The sequence below is a fragment of the Ostrea edulis genome, chromosome 3 (assembly GCF_947568905.1).
Source record: "Ostrea edulis chromosome 3, xbOstEdul1.1, whole genome shotgun sequence".
Classification (NCBI taxonomy): domain Eukaryota; kingdom Metazoa; phylum Mollusca; class Bivalvia; order Ostreida; family Ostreidae; genus Ostrea; species Ostrea edulis.
Genome location: NC_079166.1, coordinates 144,770 through 162,500, shown reverse-complemented (window position 1 = coordinate 162,500; position 17,731 = coordinate 144,770). Strand labels below are relative to the sequence as shown.

Sequence of the window (17,731 nt, the reverse complement as noted above, 5' to 3'; positions counted from 1 at the left end):
ATCTTCTTCTCAAGAACCATTGGGCCAAAGAAGTTCATATTTACATGAAAGCTTTCTGACATAGTGTAGATTCAAGTTTGCAAAAACCATGGCCTCCAGGGGTAGGTTTGGGGCCATAATAGGGACTACGGTTTTACATGCAAATAGATATGGAAAATCTTCTGATATGGACCAAGGTGACTCAGGTGAGCGATGTGGCCCATGGGCCTCTTGTTGTATAGAGTGTGGGATTTTGAATTGCAGAATTGATGATACATTGTACTGATTACGGACAGTAAAATAAATAATATATCACAATTATAAATGTTTGAGACACATAAATGTGTTTATTTAAATTCACCCAATCGGTCCTCAGGGCCGTCAATCTTTTTGAATTGGGTCCGATGAACGGACCCTTCCCAATTGGGAAAATCCCCCAAAATTCCTAATTTACTTATCTAGAAATTCCCAATATCACAAACTGTTACATTGTGTGTATAAAAAAGAATTAAATCGTATTAGTTTCATTTTTGATTTTAACTTTTCACGCATTTTTGAAGAGGCCCAAAAAGTAAAATTTCCCAATTTGACCCAAAACATCGATAATTTCCCCATTGGGCAATCTAATGGGACCTGGACCTTGTACCATATATGATTTATTTAAAGATGATAAAAACTCTTATTTTGGATAAACACGAATTCAATATAATTTTGCTGTTGTTTGAACAGTCTTGTACAATTTGCCAAAGGACAGTCACATGTCTAACAGGTCGGCAGGTGTTTTCTATTTGTTTTACACAGGAGTAGAATACCATTTAACGGATTTTGATCCGACATTTCAATACAAGCAATGAATGACTGTACCTTTCTTTCACTTCAAATAATAAAACAAAATTTTTAATAGTAATTGCATTCAGTAACATGGTAAGTAACGTGGGAAGACACATGGTTTTCATTTCTTTATGTAGATATAAATCGAAATATATTAGATTTTTTTTCTGTGTCCATCAACTGGTGGTGTCATTTCGTTTGTTCTATTGTAATGAAATGATTTTGTTATGTAGAAAGCATGCTATGGCTTACAACTTAGTTTTGGTTTGAATACAAAGTTTATTTTTAACAAAGATAAAGCAAATTTAGATTTTTAGCTCATCTGAGCTGAAAGCTCAAGTGAGCTTTTCTGATCACCCGTATTCCGGCGTCCGTCTGTCTGTAAACTTTTCACATTTTCAACTTCTTCTCAACAACCACTGGGCCAATTTCAACCAAATTTGGCACAAAACATCCTTAGGTAAAGGGAATTCTAAATTGTTAAAATAAAGGGCCAGGCCACCTTCCAAGGGGAGATAATCAAGAAAAGGTAAAAATAGGGAAGGGTCATTAAAAAATCTTCTTCTCAAGAACTACTGAGCCAGAAAAGATGAAATTTATAGATAAGCTTTATTAGGTAGTGCAGATTCTAAATTGTTAAAATCATGGCCCCCGGGGGTTGGATGGGGCCACAATAGGGGATCAAAGTTTTACATACAAATATATAGGGAAAATCTTTAAAAATCTTCTTCTCAAGAACCACTGAGCCAGAAAAGCTGAGATTTATATGAAAGCTTCCTTATATAATGCAGATTTTAAATTGTTAAAATCATGGCCCCCGGGGGTCGGATGGGGCCACAATAGGGGATCAAAGTTTTACATACAAATATATAGGGAAAATCTTTAAAAATCTTCTTCCCAAGAACCACTGAGCCAGAAAAGCTGAGATTTATATGAAAGCTTCCTTATATAATGCAGATTCTAAATTGTTAAAATCATGGCCCCCGGGGATCGGATGGGGCCACAATAGGGGGTCAAAGTTTTTTTTTTTTTTTTTTTTTTTTTGGATATAGTGCAGATTCAAGTTTGTTAAAATCATACACAAAACCGTCACAAGGAAATCAAAACTTGCTTGCTTTTAATCCATTTTCAACATGCCCATGTCCGGGGTTTAAATCACAACTCTGATTACGTCAGCCTGCTTTTCTCTTAACTGGTCCCCTATTGTGACAGCTCCCAAGACCAGTTAACATAAACCCGGGACAGGGGACATGTTGAAAATGGATTAAAAGCAAGTAAGTTTTGATTTCCTTGCGTCAGTTTTGTGCATTACTGTTAAATGTTTGAAAACAACTTGTCTATTGTGTAAATCCAGGCACATCTGACTCGAAACGTCGGTCGAAGCATAAACCGTCACCGACTCCGGCATTTACACGTTTTCCTGAATCAAAATATGAATGTTTGCGAAGAGAAGTCAATGAAGTGCAGATTCAAGTTTGTTAAAATCATGGACCCCTGAGATTGGATGGGGCCTCAAGGGGGGCATCAAAGTTTTACATACAAATTTATAGGAAAAATCTTTTAAAATCTTCTTCTCAAGAACCACTAAGCCAGAAAAGCTGAGGTTTATATGAAAGCTTCCTGATATAGTGCAGATTATAAATTGTTAAGATCATGGCCCCCGGGGGTCGGATGGGGCCACGATAGGGGGTCAAAGTTTTACATACAAATATATAGGAAAAATCTTTAAAAATCTTCCCAGAACCGCTAAGCCAGAAAAGCTGAGATTTATATGAAAGCTTTCTGATATAGTGCAGATTTAGGTTTGTTAAAATCTTGCCCCCTGGGGTAGGATGGGGCCACAATAGGGGATCAAAGTTTTACATACAAATATACAGGAAAAATCTTTAAAAATCTTCTTCCCAGAACCACTAAGCCAGAAAACTGAGATTTATATGAAAGCTTTCTGATATAGTGCAGATTCAGGTTTGTTAAAATCATGCCCCCCTGGGGTAGGATGGGGCCACAATAGGAGATCAAAGTTTTACATACAAATATATACAGTACACGACACGAGTTTTATACACCCCACCGTGGAAAGACCACGGTGGAAAATCCACGGAGATACACTGTGTCCTCCGTGTTCCACGGTGTGTGTTATTTGCGAATACACACAGCTGCTAAAAGCTTTGTTCTAGCCACGGGCCTTGCGGGAGATGTGAAAATGTGCCGCAGGCCAAATAATCAAGATAAGGGTGGAATTTTAAGAAAAGAAAAAAATGTCATTATTTTCCCTCCTGATACTTATATTGTTTTTCAGCATTTTGAGCCAATTCTAACGATACCAAACACTATATATTATGTTTTTAAGAAAACCTGGTTTTGAATTTTTTTCTTGAATAGTTTTCTTTCTTCATTAAAATATTCTTAAATTCTATGTTTAAATAATGCGTACTTGCAGGCAATTCCTGTTTTGAATGCGAATTAGTATATTCATTAAATGAAAAACATACATGTACAACATGTGATAGGGATATTTAATAATTACCGATGTGCTCATAAATCTCTCTCTCTGACAAATGCGCTGTTTAACATAATTATTTCCATCATATTGTGTTAATATGCATCTTGACAAATATAACTTGATCCAATATAGAAATTAGAGCATTGTCGATGATTAACAAATTGGAATTAATTTATTACGTAATTAATAGAAGCAAAAATACAAACCATCGAATGATTTATTTTTAAAATCCCGAGTTAATTGCATTTGACAGAGACTTATGTTCGATGTACTTTGATAAGAGGTTTTCATTAAAAAAAATGTTCATCGGGAGTGTCTGGATAATTCAATGATTTTTGTATAATAAGTATATACCATGCAAATTACTAGGGTCTTTGTCACAGTGTAACTAAATTACGGTTAGCTAGTTTGGGTTTTGACTTCTTATGAAAAATGTGAAATATATTGGGTCGGCGCGATATCAGATCTAGTCTAAGATCACGGGTATCTTGCGCCGACCCAATATATTTCACACTTTCCGCAAGCTCTTCTGTTGATTTCAAATACACGGATTAGCTGACCCCCATTGTTCTACTGAGGCGAAAACCCCTTCGAATTTGCATGGAATGTACAAGTTATACACAGGTCATTGTTATAGTCATACATCATAGTACCGCAAACCCGACAAACATTTTTTTTTTTATTTTGAATAAGTTATTGAATGACGAAGTATGACCAAACTGCAGATTAAACTTTATAGAGCCCCGTGTTAACATTACTTATATTTTTCAATGTATCAGTAGGGGTATGTTGCCGGTTAAGTTGTGTAAATTTCTTGACAAGCAATAAAATAACAACAAAAATGGTGCTTAAATTGTCCGATTACGAAAACCTTAAATTGGGAGTGTGTGTGTGGGGGGGGGGGGGGGGGGGGTGTTAGTTGACTGAAACTGTCTCAATTCCCCCTTCCGACTTCAATTTCTTAAATCGTGCAGTGGGTAGGTCGCTACAAACTACAAGGCTAAATCCTTAACTTTCAAGTTTTCAAATTACACCCTCTCCGATTCTATGTGCTTGTAATCAATATTTAAGGATGTAAATCTGCAACTACATGTAGTTCATGAAAAAGACTAATATCAACATAAACAGAAATGACTTACCAATTATTTGCTGTTATTCATATACGCTATCGATTATTAAAATCTTTAATTTAATCTTTAGATGTATTAGATAATGACCCATATCGAAAATAAATATGAAAATGATACAAGAAAATAATACTAAAATGATACCAAAAAAATATATTTTTAATGACCAAATTTGGAACCATCTAAATCTTGGTTCCAAATTAGGTCAAAAATAATACACTTTCTAAATAATGAAACACACAAAAATATATTTTTAATATACTTTATTTCTTAGTAAAAATACAAAAATGATACATTTGATGTATTATTTCTATACTCTTGTATTATTTATGTATTAAATCCCAATTTAAAGTACAAAAATAATACATTTTGGAGTAGGATTAAAAAAGTACAAAAAAAATACAAAGTGTATTAATTTTGTATCAACATATTAATTTTGTATCATTTGGTTCACCTTGAAAAAAATAGGAAAAAAAATATGATTTGTATTAATTTTGTATCAACATATTATTTTTGTATTATTTGGTTCACCTTGAAAAATTAAAATAGGAAAAAAATATGAATTGTATTAAATTTGTATCAACATCTAAGTATTCAAAGATGGGGAATAGAAATAATACATTACCAAAAAAAAAAGTATAAAAACAATACATATTTAAAAAAATACAAAAAAAATACATTTTGTATTTCAAAAAAGTACAAGAATGATACACAAAAAGTATATTAATGTGCCAAAAATAATACAATGCAGTGCCTAGAAAAGTAAAAAGAATTGTAAAAAACATGTTTTAATAGTTTTTGAAAACAGCTTTCAATCACATTTTAAGAAAGAAATCTGACATCTTTAAAAATATATGAATAAAACCTTCAGTCAAATCAACTTAGTTATGCAAAATCAATCAAAAGCAAGGGGAAACAAGATGTGTTTGTGAAACACAAATGTCCCCGATAATGGCCAATCCCAGAGATGGCCAAGGTCACAAGGACAAATATCTTGGTACCAGTAGAAAGATCTTGTCACAAGAAATGCTCATGTACAATATTAAAGCTCTAATATTTACCATTTAGAAGTTATGACCAATGTAAAAATAAAACTAAAAGTAGGTCAAATGTCAAGGTCAAAAGGTTTAGTACCAACGAAAAGGTCTTGTCACAAGGAATACTCATGTGAAATATCAAAGCTCTATCACGTACAGTTCAAAAGTTATTAACAAGGTTAAAGTTTTCAAAAAGTAGGTCAAACTCCAAGGTCAAAGGGTCAAAAGTGTTGGTACTCACGGAAAGGTCTTGTCACAAGGAATGTTCATGTGAAATATTAAAGCTCTACCACTTACTGTTAAAAAGTTATAAGCAAAGTTAAAGTTTTCAAAAAGTAGGTCAAACTCAAAGGTCAAGGTTACAGGGTCAAAAATGTTGGTACTCACGGAAAGGTCTTGTCACAAGGAATACTCATGTGAAATATCAAAGCTCTATCACTTACAGTTCAAAAGTTATTAGCAAGGTTAAAGTTTCAGACAGAATGACAGACAGGACAAAAACAATATGCCAATATGCTCCCCCCCCCCCCCCCCCCCCCCCCCCCCCCGATCTCGGGGCATAAAAAGACATGCATTGGCTACTAATTCAGCTACTATTAAAAGTTAAAACCATTGTTACAGTAAACATAATATCCCATGTCGCATTGGCTACTATTGTAGAGATTTAAAAAGCGACTATTAAATACTTTGGGCTATATTATCATAAATATAATAAATAATAACAAATTGTTGTCATTTTCATTGTACAAGATTCAATAAATTGCTAGATGTTTAATCAGTATTTTATACATATCTAGCCTGTCCATGATGTTATATGGTACATACATATCTAGTCTGTCAGTGAGCTGATGATATGGTATGTACATATCTAGTCTGCCCATGATCTTATATGGTATACATATCTAGTCTGTCTGTGACCTTATATGGTATTCATATCTAGTCTGTCCATGATCTTCATAACACATCAGTCTTGAGACTCATCCTCCCTCTGCTTCTGCCGTTTCTTCTGCGTTGCAAAGTGCACTAACTTTGTTCCTAAGGGCTATCTTCAAGTCACACCACTTGTCGTCAGCCTTGACCACTGCATAATCTGTAATAGAATATTATAAAAAAATATATATATAAAACATTATCATATAGTCTATCTATTGTCCCTTTATAATCTATACAAATGCAAACGGTTCATATCACATATTCACCGGATTTGAGACCATATTCACTGGAGGTACCCCTTCTGGAAATCCTGGATCTGCTGCTGTCCACCCCCCCCCCCCTTCTATATAGATCTATGACTATAGTGTGGAAACTGGACAAGCTTGAACTATGCAGGACGAGTACCCCCCCCCCCCCCCCGATCTTTTTTTTTAAATTTGACCGCTAAGGCCTAGGTTTTGTTTTGGAATATAGGCCTAGCTATAATTTTCAGAAAATTGTAAAGTCAACTTTACTTTGAAAAACTATCCTTCCATACTACATAAACTGAAAGTTTCATCTGCTGCAAAATAAAGAAATCTTGGGCATTACTTTAACTTACCATGTTGTGATGATCACAAGAACTTTACGTACACCCGGCCCAAAACGTCTGGACATGCCGTTCTTGCAGGATGTCACCTTCCTTATATATTCCGTGATTCTGGACTCCGGTCCTCATTCCACTCAACCACGGAATATTTAGCAATTTATGCAAAATAACCTCCGAAATATTGCGACAGTCTAATCACTTTGAAAATGGCAGCGTCACACATTCAACCAATCAAATTTGAGAGCTACAGATTTTGGAACTTCGACCAATCGCGTGAAAGTACGAAGACGGCCGAAAATTCTAGTCTTGTATTTATCTTTCGTAAATATGCTGTTATTATCTCGTTTGTTTAAATTTTCTGCTATTAGAAACTAATTCATAATTCATAGCTGTTTTTTTAAAACAAATACTAAGAATGTAATAATTTAAAATTGATTACGGAGTCACCCGAACTCTATCTACAGTCACTTCCGCTTCCATATTTTGAAATCGTCGATCTGTGAACATTGTGAGGAAAGGAAAGCAAAACAATGGGAGAAACACGTGGAGAGTATACAATCTATTTTGTGGACAACTTGTTAAAGGCTCCTAGAGTATTCTTATGGGGTATGCGACGTGTATAACACTGGAAGAAGCAGTCCTACCAAACTTGAAAAGCCACGAGGTCGAGTGGTAATGGCGCGCCCGTGCCGATGAACTTGCACGTTGTTTTCACAATCGGTATGCATTTTTCTTATTCGTTTTCTTTAATATTATTATTTGATAAATCCTATAATTGCGTATTTGAGAAATAGATATTTATTTTTCAAAGTGACTTGTGGTAAAATCGCACCTGATAGTTGCCCGATGATGATCAATGTGAAATAATATATCGTTGTTTAAGTTCATAAATTTTAGTTGTGTTTGTTTTCATGTTACCAATTCTATCATAGGTTTTCCCAACTGCCGACTATTCCTTGTCAGATAATCCTAAAAATCCGGGAGATATAGCATAGCCTATCTAACTTTGAAGTTTGAGGAAGCAGACTGACTTTGAAGACGACAATGATGTTGATTGAATAATACCAGGATGCAGCATTGCAGAAAGTAATGACGGTAAACGTAATTCAATTCTTTAACATGAAATATTCAATTTATGACCTTTAATAAACCCAAGTAACTGTTGATAGAGTATGTCCACAAAAAATAATAATAAGCATGTTACAATCACAGACACCTAAAATTTTAACAGTAAGTTGCATGTATTCATTTATAGGGAGGGGTGTGATATATGTTTTTTCTATCTATGGCATTATTTGTAACTTAAGGATAAAATTTCAGGTGCCTGTGTTACAGTTTTAAAAAAAAATTCTTTCATTAGAGGACATTGAAGATATATATATATATATGCCCCTGCGGTTGAATTTAAAAAAACAAAATTAACTCTGTGAACCTGTAGATCAAAGTGTCGGACATCTTTAGAATGAATTGTATGAACAACAATGCTGCACATCAGCATACTTTTGTTGAAGTGCTAACACGCTTCGTAAAGCATGCTGGTATAAAACAGTAACAAGTAAAGTTCATGCCCTCATTTATTTTTGAAAATGAAATTTTTTTTTTGAAAATTAAAATTGCAGAGAAAATGTTCAATTTCAGTTGATTTCTTGTGTTTCATTTTCAGGTATCTGACATGTCTTATGCCAATCAATTCCTCCAGAAGATGACACAAACTTTAAATTATGGAAGTTGCGAGCAAGAATTTTTCAAGGGAATGTCAGATGGAGAAGAAACATAAGTCAACAAGACAGTGTAAAATGATAAAGTATCTGTAATAGGTGCTTACCATATTCTGCCTATTGTGGATTCAGTGATGGTTTTTCAAACGAACTATGCTCATCAACCAAATGTCCTTAAAATTTGTGGAGTGCAGAGCCACTTTCAGGCGAGACAGTAGTGTGGTTCATTTTAGTGGACATGATTTTAGACGAGATGTGCTTTGTGAAACTTGAAACATTGTTCATTCATCATAGTGTAATGAGAACTGTTGTGGTCCATCATTCTATGCTTTAGTGAAGTAATGGAGATAATGTGAAGTACATGTGTAAATGCTCATATTCTGCACAACATATTTTTCAGTGACATTATTTCTTTGAGACCAAGCTCTGGACAGTTGATAGCCATTTATGTGTAGGACTTTATTTATTTTTCTGTGTGTGCAATAGCAACTGCCACTTGCAGTAAACCCAAACAAAGTGGAGAAATAATTTGTTGAGTTCAGAGATTACAATTTTTATTGTGTTATTTTGATGAGAAGATAGTATTAATAAGGTACAATGGTACATTGTATCTTATTGAAAAGCTTATTTAAGAGTTATCAGTAGAATTAGACTGCATGACAATTATTAGAATGGGAAACCTAGATGAAGTCAAAAGAAACTATACTGTATTTTACAGACTGTCCTGGAAATATCATGCAATAAATAATGTCTCCAGTGTTATTTAGAAGTATACTTCCTTATTATTTCATTATGCATGCAACTGATAAAGTTGTCTAAACTTAAAAGTTTGAAATCTTTACTGTGAAGTTGAGAAGCTAAATCTTGCATCATGTTTTCCACAAGTTATAAGTTTTATATTTCAATTTAAAAATTAGTCAATTTTTATACAATGAAAATCACTGGGAATTTTTTTTAAGTCCAATTATAATACAAAATTAATACATATAAAATCAAAGATTTGGATTAAAAATGACTAAGTTAAAAAAAAATACAATTATAATACAGTGAAAAATCACTGAAATTTTTTAAGTCCAATTATAATACAAAATTAATACATATAAATTCAAAGATTTGGATTAAAAATGACTAAGTTTTTAAAAAAATACAATTTTAATACAGTGAAAATGACTAAGTTTAATTTTGATACAAAAATAATATGCTAGAAAAAAAACTAAGTCCCTATAAATACAAAAATAATATATTGAAAATAATCTAAGTCCAAAATGATACAAAAATAATACCCTTTAAAAAATCAAAGTCAGAATTTAATATAAAAATGAGTTACCCATTTTTTTTGTGATACAAAAATAATATATTTTTTTTGTATTATTTCAAAAAAGTACAAAAATGACTGTATTAATAATATATTAAAAATATACTTTTATGTATTATTTTTCCATATGGGGAAAGCAACACACACACACACACACAGAGAGAGAGAGAGAGAGAGAGAGCGGGCATTGGCAATCATTGATTATAATATTTATGATTGTATGCAGATACGGGAAGTTTAATACGTTCAATATAAATCTTGAAAGTACAATTTCTTTCTGATTAATTATCCATTCCCTTTCATTCTGATATTGTTTTTTTATTTCCCATTTTGTTTTCTTTACATGTTAAATTTTTCGGCTGGTCCGGGTTAGGACTAATGAATGAGACCCCCCCCCCCCCCCCCCCTTCCAAAACGATGTTACGTGCTTAGCTGTCCATCTCCCTCTCAGTCAAAAATAAAATAAATACATGCTATATATACTGCAACATCATTGGATTTACTGGATAATTCTTCGATTTCACCTTCATAATACATGTTAATGCAAGCGGACTATCTAGGCTCCCCCCCCCCCCCCCATCTTCGCTAGCCGAGATTATTCGTCCACGAAGGCACAGTTGACTCAAAACCCATTGCTAGCCGAGATTAGATGAATTTTACCCCCGTATTATGTTATAACTGACCAAAACCTAGTACGTTTGTTTTACAACTTTCATTCAGAAGACCCGCAAGTTATTGAGTTACTAAATAAACGAGAAAAGGTCTGCATTTTTATTTTAATGGTTGTCAACTCACAGGCACTCGACGTTTTAAATATCTATAATAACTCACAGGCACTCGACGTTTTAAATATCTATAATAAAAAAAAAATGTCTTCCTGTAAACATAATATTGACAAGGTCAATATTATGTTTACAGGAAGACAAATTTTTTTATTATAGATATTTAAAACGTCGAGTGCCTGTGTGTCAACTCTATACTTTGTGATATTTCAAGACTTCATGGATTGTACTCAACTCAATTTATTGGATCTCATCACCATTATGCAATGGTATACAAAAATATAAAGACAAAAAGCTGTTATATATACATTTAGTAAATAATACATGCGTGAAATAAAGTATTTTTTAAGTTAGAAAAAAAACCGTAAAAAAACGTGTTATTATTAATGTGAAGTATGGGCATTCTAGGTAGGGGAGCACATCTTATTTTATTATTTTCTTAATGAAAGTACGGAGTTTTCTAAAGGTTTGTTTAAAAGTAAAGATATTCTTAATTTTTATTTGTTTAGGTGATAAAAATTTTATTCTTTGCTCACATTGCTTCACAGTTGAGTACATAATGAAATTCATCTCCAATGTAAACATGTACATGTATATAGCTGACCTTAATCACATATTCCTAATTACAATGAAAACTTTACGTAAAAATAAACCATTGCTTATGGTACACATTTCTTTGAACTGCTATTTATCAAATTGAAATTACTGGCATGTGATTGTCGTTGTTCACGACCCTTCTTTTATTTAGTGAAATTGTGCTGCACGTGCCGTGAAACAATGTACCGACGAGTGGTAGGAATAACACAGGTGTTTATATACAGGATGTCGAGAATTTGGGCGTTTCATAAAAAGGTGTGAACGTCTGCAGGGAAGTCTACAATCGGATATGTACCGAAAACACCAACGTATCATTAAACAACAATTACAAGAATTGAATGATTGATAGCTAATTTCTAAATAAGTAATGGGGTGGGGGCTTGCTTGCTGGCTAAGCGAAAAGGTCTTTGGGGTGAATCATTTCGGAAATTATTTCTTTGTTTTATCACACGGTGGCATCGACGGAGGTACAGGTGACATCCACGGAGATCCTCCGTGGACTTCAATGTCTAGCTCGCGCGGAAAAATAGGACTTCAAAGGTGCCGACAATTTTAAAGGTCCACCGTGTTTGGGGCAAATTTGTTCCACCGCGTTGCGTGGAACACGCATAAAACTCGTGTCGTGTACTGTAGGGAAAATCTTTAAAAATCTTCTTCTCAAGAACCATTGGGCCAAAGAAGTTCACATTTACATGAAAGCTTTCTGACATAGTGTAGATTCAAGTTTGCAAAAACCATGGCTTCCAGGGATAGGTTTGGGGCCATAATAGGGACTACGGTTTTACATGCAAATAGATATGGAAAATCTTCTGATGTGGACCAAGGTGACTCAGGTGAGCGATGTGGCCCATGGGCCTCTTGTTTTATAATGCTGATTTGTTAGAATTTTTTGGGGTATTTAATGAATCGTGATCCACAGTCCATGCAGAAGACGTCAGACCTGACCGATGTGCCGTGCCTCGGGTCCGATGCGTCATTTTTTACACCAGACCGGAATGTCTCAGTGTCCGGTTTTGAGGTTTATTATTTTGATGCGGAGTCATTTAAATGTTTGTTATAAGTAAAAACAAATACCACACAATATCCAAATACGTAAATGAATGTGAATAAACCGCATGGATCGACCGTCAAAAGTATTCAGGGTTGGCAAAAAAGTGGTCAATATGAGTATTGACCGGAGCGGTGGTCAATAGTGGTCAATACTGGTTGATTGAAAATTGTTTGGTCATTATAGTCTGTGTTGTTGGTTATTTTAAATGTTTCAGTGGCCATTATGGTAAATACTGTAATTCATAACATGCACTATCAGTTTATAATATACTTGTAAGTCATAATATTAAATAAATAAGTTAAGTATTATACGGGAGGGATCCCTGGTATAGTATTACTACTATAATAAATAAGATTTCCTTGGTTTTGCATTTTCACATGTTTCATGTTTTTACATTAGGTTTTTCTGTCTGACAAAATTTGTTTCGGTCCGGTGCGTGCATTGATTATATAGGACCGAATGTCCTGTGTGGTCCAAAAAACTTTCGCATAGACTGGATCCATGTACTTGAATAGAAATTCAAAGCTTGTGTGACACAAAATTGATATCGATATTTTGATAATTTCAAATTGAACAGTATCATAATCATTCAGTGAATTATATCCACACCTATATTACCTACCACAATTGTAACTGTATCTTGTTCATGTTTGATTTTACAGGAAATAGCTGACAAAATGTCTACAATGGCAGAACAGCCATGTTACACCTTGATCAACATCCCATCAGATGCAGAGCCCCCATCAGAAATGCAGCTCCGACAAGACCTTGGTCAGTAGCTAGAAGCCTCTGTTTTCTAAAAAGAATTAAGCTTATGCCAGATCTAGTTTTTTTTTTTTTTTTAAACATTTATTAAGGAGAAAAACATTAAGAATTTATTTGTAAATTTATGGTTACACCTTTCTTTTGTTCATAAGACTTATGAAATTCAGAAAAGTTTTCAAATGTAGACAGTATTAAAACCCCCAACACATAATAATGTATCTCTGTCCCCATTTATTTTTTGTTTAACAGAAAAAGGAGATATCAAGACGAAGACGGAGGCTCTGAAGAAAACCGTCCAACAGATCCTGAACGGAGAGAAACTTCCGTCTCTGTTGATGACGATCATTAGATTCGTCATGCCCATCCAGGATCACATGATCAAGAAGTTGCTTCTCATTTTCTGGGAGGTGGTCCCAAAATATACACCAGATGGCAAAATGTTGCACGAAATGATCCTGGTCTGTGATGCTTATAGAAAGGTAAATTTATTGTTTTAATGTGTATAAATTTCTCTTTTTTCATGAAATGCTCGGAAGAAAGTAACCCTAACCTTGATTTTGTACAACTCTTTAGTCCTTGATTATCTTCCAAATTTTTTTCTGTAGAGAAAAAACCCCCAGTTTTCTTAATATTAAATTGCTTTCGTGTTAAATGGCTAAAAATAATTCTTTTCTACATGTGTTTGGGTGTCAGACACACACATGTATAATTACATATGATTTATTGGTAGTTAGAATGGGATATACTCTGGTTTGTTTTGAACATAGATATTGATAAAGGGATACAGCACATACATTGATGTTTTTATAAGTTTAAAACACCAATTACCTGTCGTCTTACCATCCAGCAACATTGTTTGTGACAGTTTTACTTAATACAGGATTTTTTCTGCCATTGTTTGTAGGATTTGCAGCACCCCAATGAATTTATCCGAGGATCCACCCTGCGCTTCTTGTGTAAACTGAAAGAGGCCGAGTTGTTGGAGCCTCTGATGCCGGCAATTAGACAGTGTTTGGAACACAGGCACTCGTATGTCCGACGCAATGCTGTGCTGGCCATCTATACTATTTATAGGTATGGGAGAACCGTAGGTGTAGAATGTGTTATATATCCAGTGAATGCTGAAATACTGACTAGTCCATGATTTATAAAATGAAGAGCTGTAGCAGTCATTTTGCAAAGAAAGCCAGATAAATATCTGTTGTTTTATACAATCAGTCAAATGATATCTTAAAAAATTTGAAAATAAGCTTCCAGTTGAAGAAGATGACATCCTTTGAAGCTTGCATAATGTAATTCATTAACTAAAATTTAAAATTACATACATGAATTGTGTATTAAACTAATTTCATGACATTACATATAAGTTATCATGTAACTAATTTGAACAGAAACCACGATTCCTTGATCCCAGATGCACCTGAATTGATTGCTAAGTTCTTGGAAGGAGAACAAGACATGTCGTGTAAAAGGAATGCCTTCATGATGCTGATCCACGCGGACCAGGTCAGCAGAGTATAATGCATGAGATTTAACCAGTCTGTTTAGTATTACATGTTGAATGTCCCGATGATTTAATTGCTTGAGTAATTGGTGTTTATTTTTAGGAAAGGGCGCTGAACTATCTGAGTAGTTGTATTGATCAGGTGAACTCATTTGGAGATATCCTTCAACTAGTGATTGTGGAACTAATCTACAAAGTAAGTTAATAGCCATTTACAAAGTAAGTTATAGCTATCTACAAAATAAGTTTCAATTTTCAACTTAGTTCATAGCTAATTTACAAACTAAGTTCATAGCTGTCTTTAAAATTTAATAGCTGTTTTACAAAGTTAATAGTTGTTTTACAAAGTTAATAGTTGATCTACAAAATGAAGTGTATAGAACTGTTTAGTTAATGGCATGTACTTGTATATTTTTTTAAGATGCACAGTGAAGTCTTTAATGTTTAATTTTCTGATATCTTGATATTACTACAAATATAAATTGATTTTATTATTTGTTTGAGAGAACTTGTAAACATGAAGAGATAGAAAGAAATGTATGTAATATCATTATTTCTTCAGGTTTGCCATAATAATCCCTCAGAGAGAGCTCGCTTCATTCGCTGTATCTACAACCTCCTAAATTCTCAGAGCCCTGCTGTCCGATACGAAGCAGCTGGTACATTGGTCACTCTGTCCAGCGCTCCTACTGCGGTCAAGGTGAACAGGCTCGAATGATGCATTGCATTTGTATCCCCAATGTAGGGAGACTTTGGTGTCTGAAATATTCAGACTTTCACAAAAAATGTGTTTTGAATGATCACACTTTTGTGTTTGGTGGACTTCCATTCTACATATTTCATAATTGACATGTATACTTTGGCACTTTTAATTCTGACCAATTTTCTGCGTTCACAAACAAGTTTCAAGATTTCCAGTGCACCAAAATTATACAATATGTGGTACTTCTTTGTCATATGATCAGAAGGTTCATTTTAAGGATATGTGGAGATTATAATCATCAAGTAAAACTACGAAAGTCAATTAAAAAATTTGACTCCTTTTCTTTCTTCATCCAGGCAGCTGCTAGTTGTTACATTGAACTGATAATCAAAGAGAGTGATAACAATGTCAAACTGATCGTGCTGGACAGACTGATAGCACTGAGGGAAGTACCAGCTCATGAGAAAGTCTTACAGGCAGGTTATTTTTAACTTTATGATGATTTGTTTGTGAATCTGTTTGTGTTTGACAGACTGATAGCACTGAAAGAAGTACCAGCTCACGAGAAAGTCTTACAGGCAGGTTATTTTTAACTTTATGATGATTTGTTTGTGAATCTGTTTGTGTTTGACAGACTGATAGCACTGAAAGAAGTACCAGCTCACGAGAAGGTCTTACAGGCAGGTTATTCTTAGATTCTGTGAGCAGTGGATGGTGGAGAGGTGTTTGATTTGTGATTCTGATGTTTATTGCAGGACCTGGTGATGGATATTTTGAGAGTCCTGAGTGCTCCTGATTTAGAAGTGAGGAAGAAAACACTGACACTGGCTCTTGATCTTGTCTCATCTAGAAACATTGAAGAGGTATTACATGAACATTTTCTTTTCAACGAAAATTCCCCCCCCCCCCCCCCCCAATGAATATCAATGATTTGACAACGTACATTTGGGGGTGGGGGGTAAACAGAAATACCTGTATTGGTGAAACATGTTATAGAGTTTGATGATTTTGTTTTCAGATGGTTCTAGTTCTAAAAAAAGAAGTAGTCAAAACAAACAATGTGGAACACGAAGACACGGGTAAATATCGACAGCTGTTGGTCCGAACCCTTCATCAGTGCAGCATCAAGTTCCAAGACATTGCTGCCACTATCATCCCGGTCGTAAGTACTGGAGCACTGATTTAAGAAATAAATGCCTGATTCAGTTCTTGGGTGTGATGTTTGGATATTTTTTCTGGAAAAATATGTATATCGCTTTTAATAACAACTGGTAAGTGTCGATTTGTCACCAGTTCAAATCTCAGAAATTATTGATCTGATTCAATTTTCAATAATTATTGTACATTTCTCAGAAATTGTTGTTCAGTTCTCAGAAATTATTGATCAGATTTAATTTTCAGAAATTATTGTTCGTTTCTCAGAAATTGTTGTTTAATTCTCAGAAATCGCCATTCAATTCTCCGAAGTCAGGGGATCAGATTCAATACTTTAATGGCTACCACCACATCCGCTTGTTATTAAAAACCTTCTACCAAGATGTGCTTGTATATATGTCACATAGGAAGAAGATTGGAGTCTTTTTCTATAATGAAATATAAATATCCATCACACATAAAGGTTCAAATTCAGCTCGGTCCTCTGTAAATAAAAGATTGACCGGAATACAGTGTACCTGTAATTAAAGAAAACAATTAGCAAATGGTGTGAATCGTTCTGTTTCCTTGTTTCAGCTGATTGAGTTTCTGGGAGACCAGAATGAGCTGGCAGCATTGGATGTCCTAGTCTTTGTGAGGGAAGCCATACAGAGGTTTGAGTCCATGAGGGGGCTTATCATCAGCAAGCTGCAAGAAGTCTTCCCATCCATCAAAGCCATGAAGTATGTAAAGAGTTGTAACTTACAATATTCATATGTTCCTTGTTCACCAATACCTCAAAGGATTGTAGTTTTGTCCACATTTTTTCAGTACTTGTATTCAGTGTAAATACTGTTATTTTCATGGCATTGAGAGATTATTGCTTTCTATTCAGCATTTTATAGTATGTTATGCAGTGTTGGCAGGTCTACAAAAGTTTCTTCTCTTCCATAGGATCCAAAGAGCTGCACTGTGGATTTTGGGAGAGTACTGTGAAACTAATGAAGACATTCAGAATGTAATGACAATGATCAGGCAGGCTCTAGGGGAGGTAAGTCATCTCCTGTCAGGTTTACAGTGGATAGTTTAAATACATGTTTTCTTTGTTGAATTGTTTGAATATTGGGCTGACATGGTATTTGTAGATTTCCATCGTGGATGTT

The 17,731-nt window shown here is 34.4% G+C and overlaps 1 protein-coding gene and 1 long non-coding RNA gene across 4 annotated transcripts in view; one reads left to right on the top strand and one right to left on the bottom strand.

The window, feature by feature from the left end:
• The window catches only part of LOC125674254 (coatomer subunit beta-like), a 34,857-nt gene that overhangs the window by 5,525 nt on the left and 11,601 nt on the right, over positions 1-17,731 (top strand). For both annotated transcript variants that reach the window (XM_048911380.2, XM_048911381.2), the window contains exons 2-12: positions 13,125-13,233; positions 13,477-13,706; positions 14,132-14,301; positions 14,619-14,733; positions 14,835-14,927; positions 15,294-15,431; positions 15,791-15,910; positions 16,190-16,297; positions 16,453-16,596; positions 17,166-17,311; positions 17,523-17,619. In XM_048911380.2, the coding sequence (XP_048767337.2) occupies positions 13,140-13,233; positions 13,477-13,706; positions 14,132-14,301; positions 14,619-14,733; positions 14,835-14,927; positions 15,294-15,431; positions 15,791-15,910; positions 16,190-16,297; positions 16,453-16,596; positions 17,166-17,311; positions 17,523-17,619 (1,455 nt within the window). In that variant the 5' untranslated portion in view covers positions 13,125-13,139. The remainder of the gene's footprint in view (positions 1-13,124; positions 13,234-13,476; positions 13,707-14,131; positions 14,302-14,618; positions 14,734-14,834; positions 14,928-15,293; positions 15,432-15,790; positions 15,911-16,189; positions 16,298-16,452; positions 16,597-17,165; positions 17,312-17,522; positions 17,620-17,731) is intronic.
• Positions 4,689-10,159, bottom strand: LOC125649589 (uncharacterized). 2 transcript variants are annotated; one of them, XR_008801539.1, is made up of 2 exons: positions 7,012-10,159; positions 4,689-6,567 (listed from the first exon to the last, which is right to left on the bottom strand). It is a non-coding gene; the product is annotated as an uncharacterized LOC125649589 (long non-coding RNA). The 2 variants fall into 2 exon arrangements; XR_007360744.2 differs by lacking the exon at positions 7,012-10,159 and adding an exon at positions 6,677-6,799.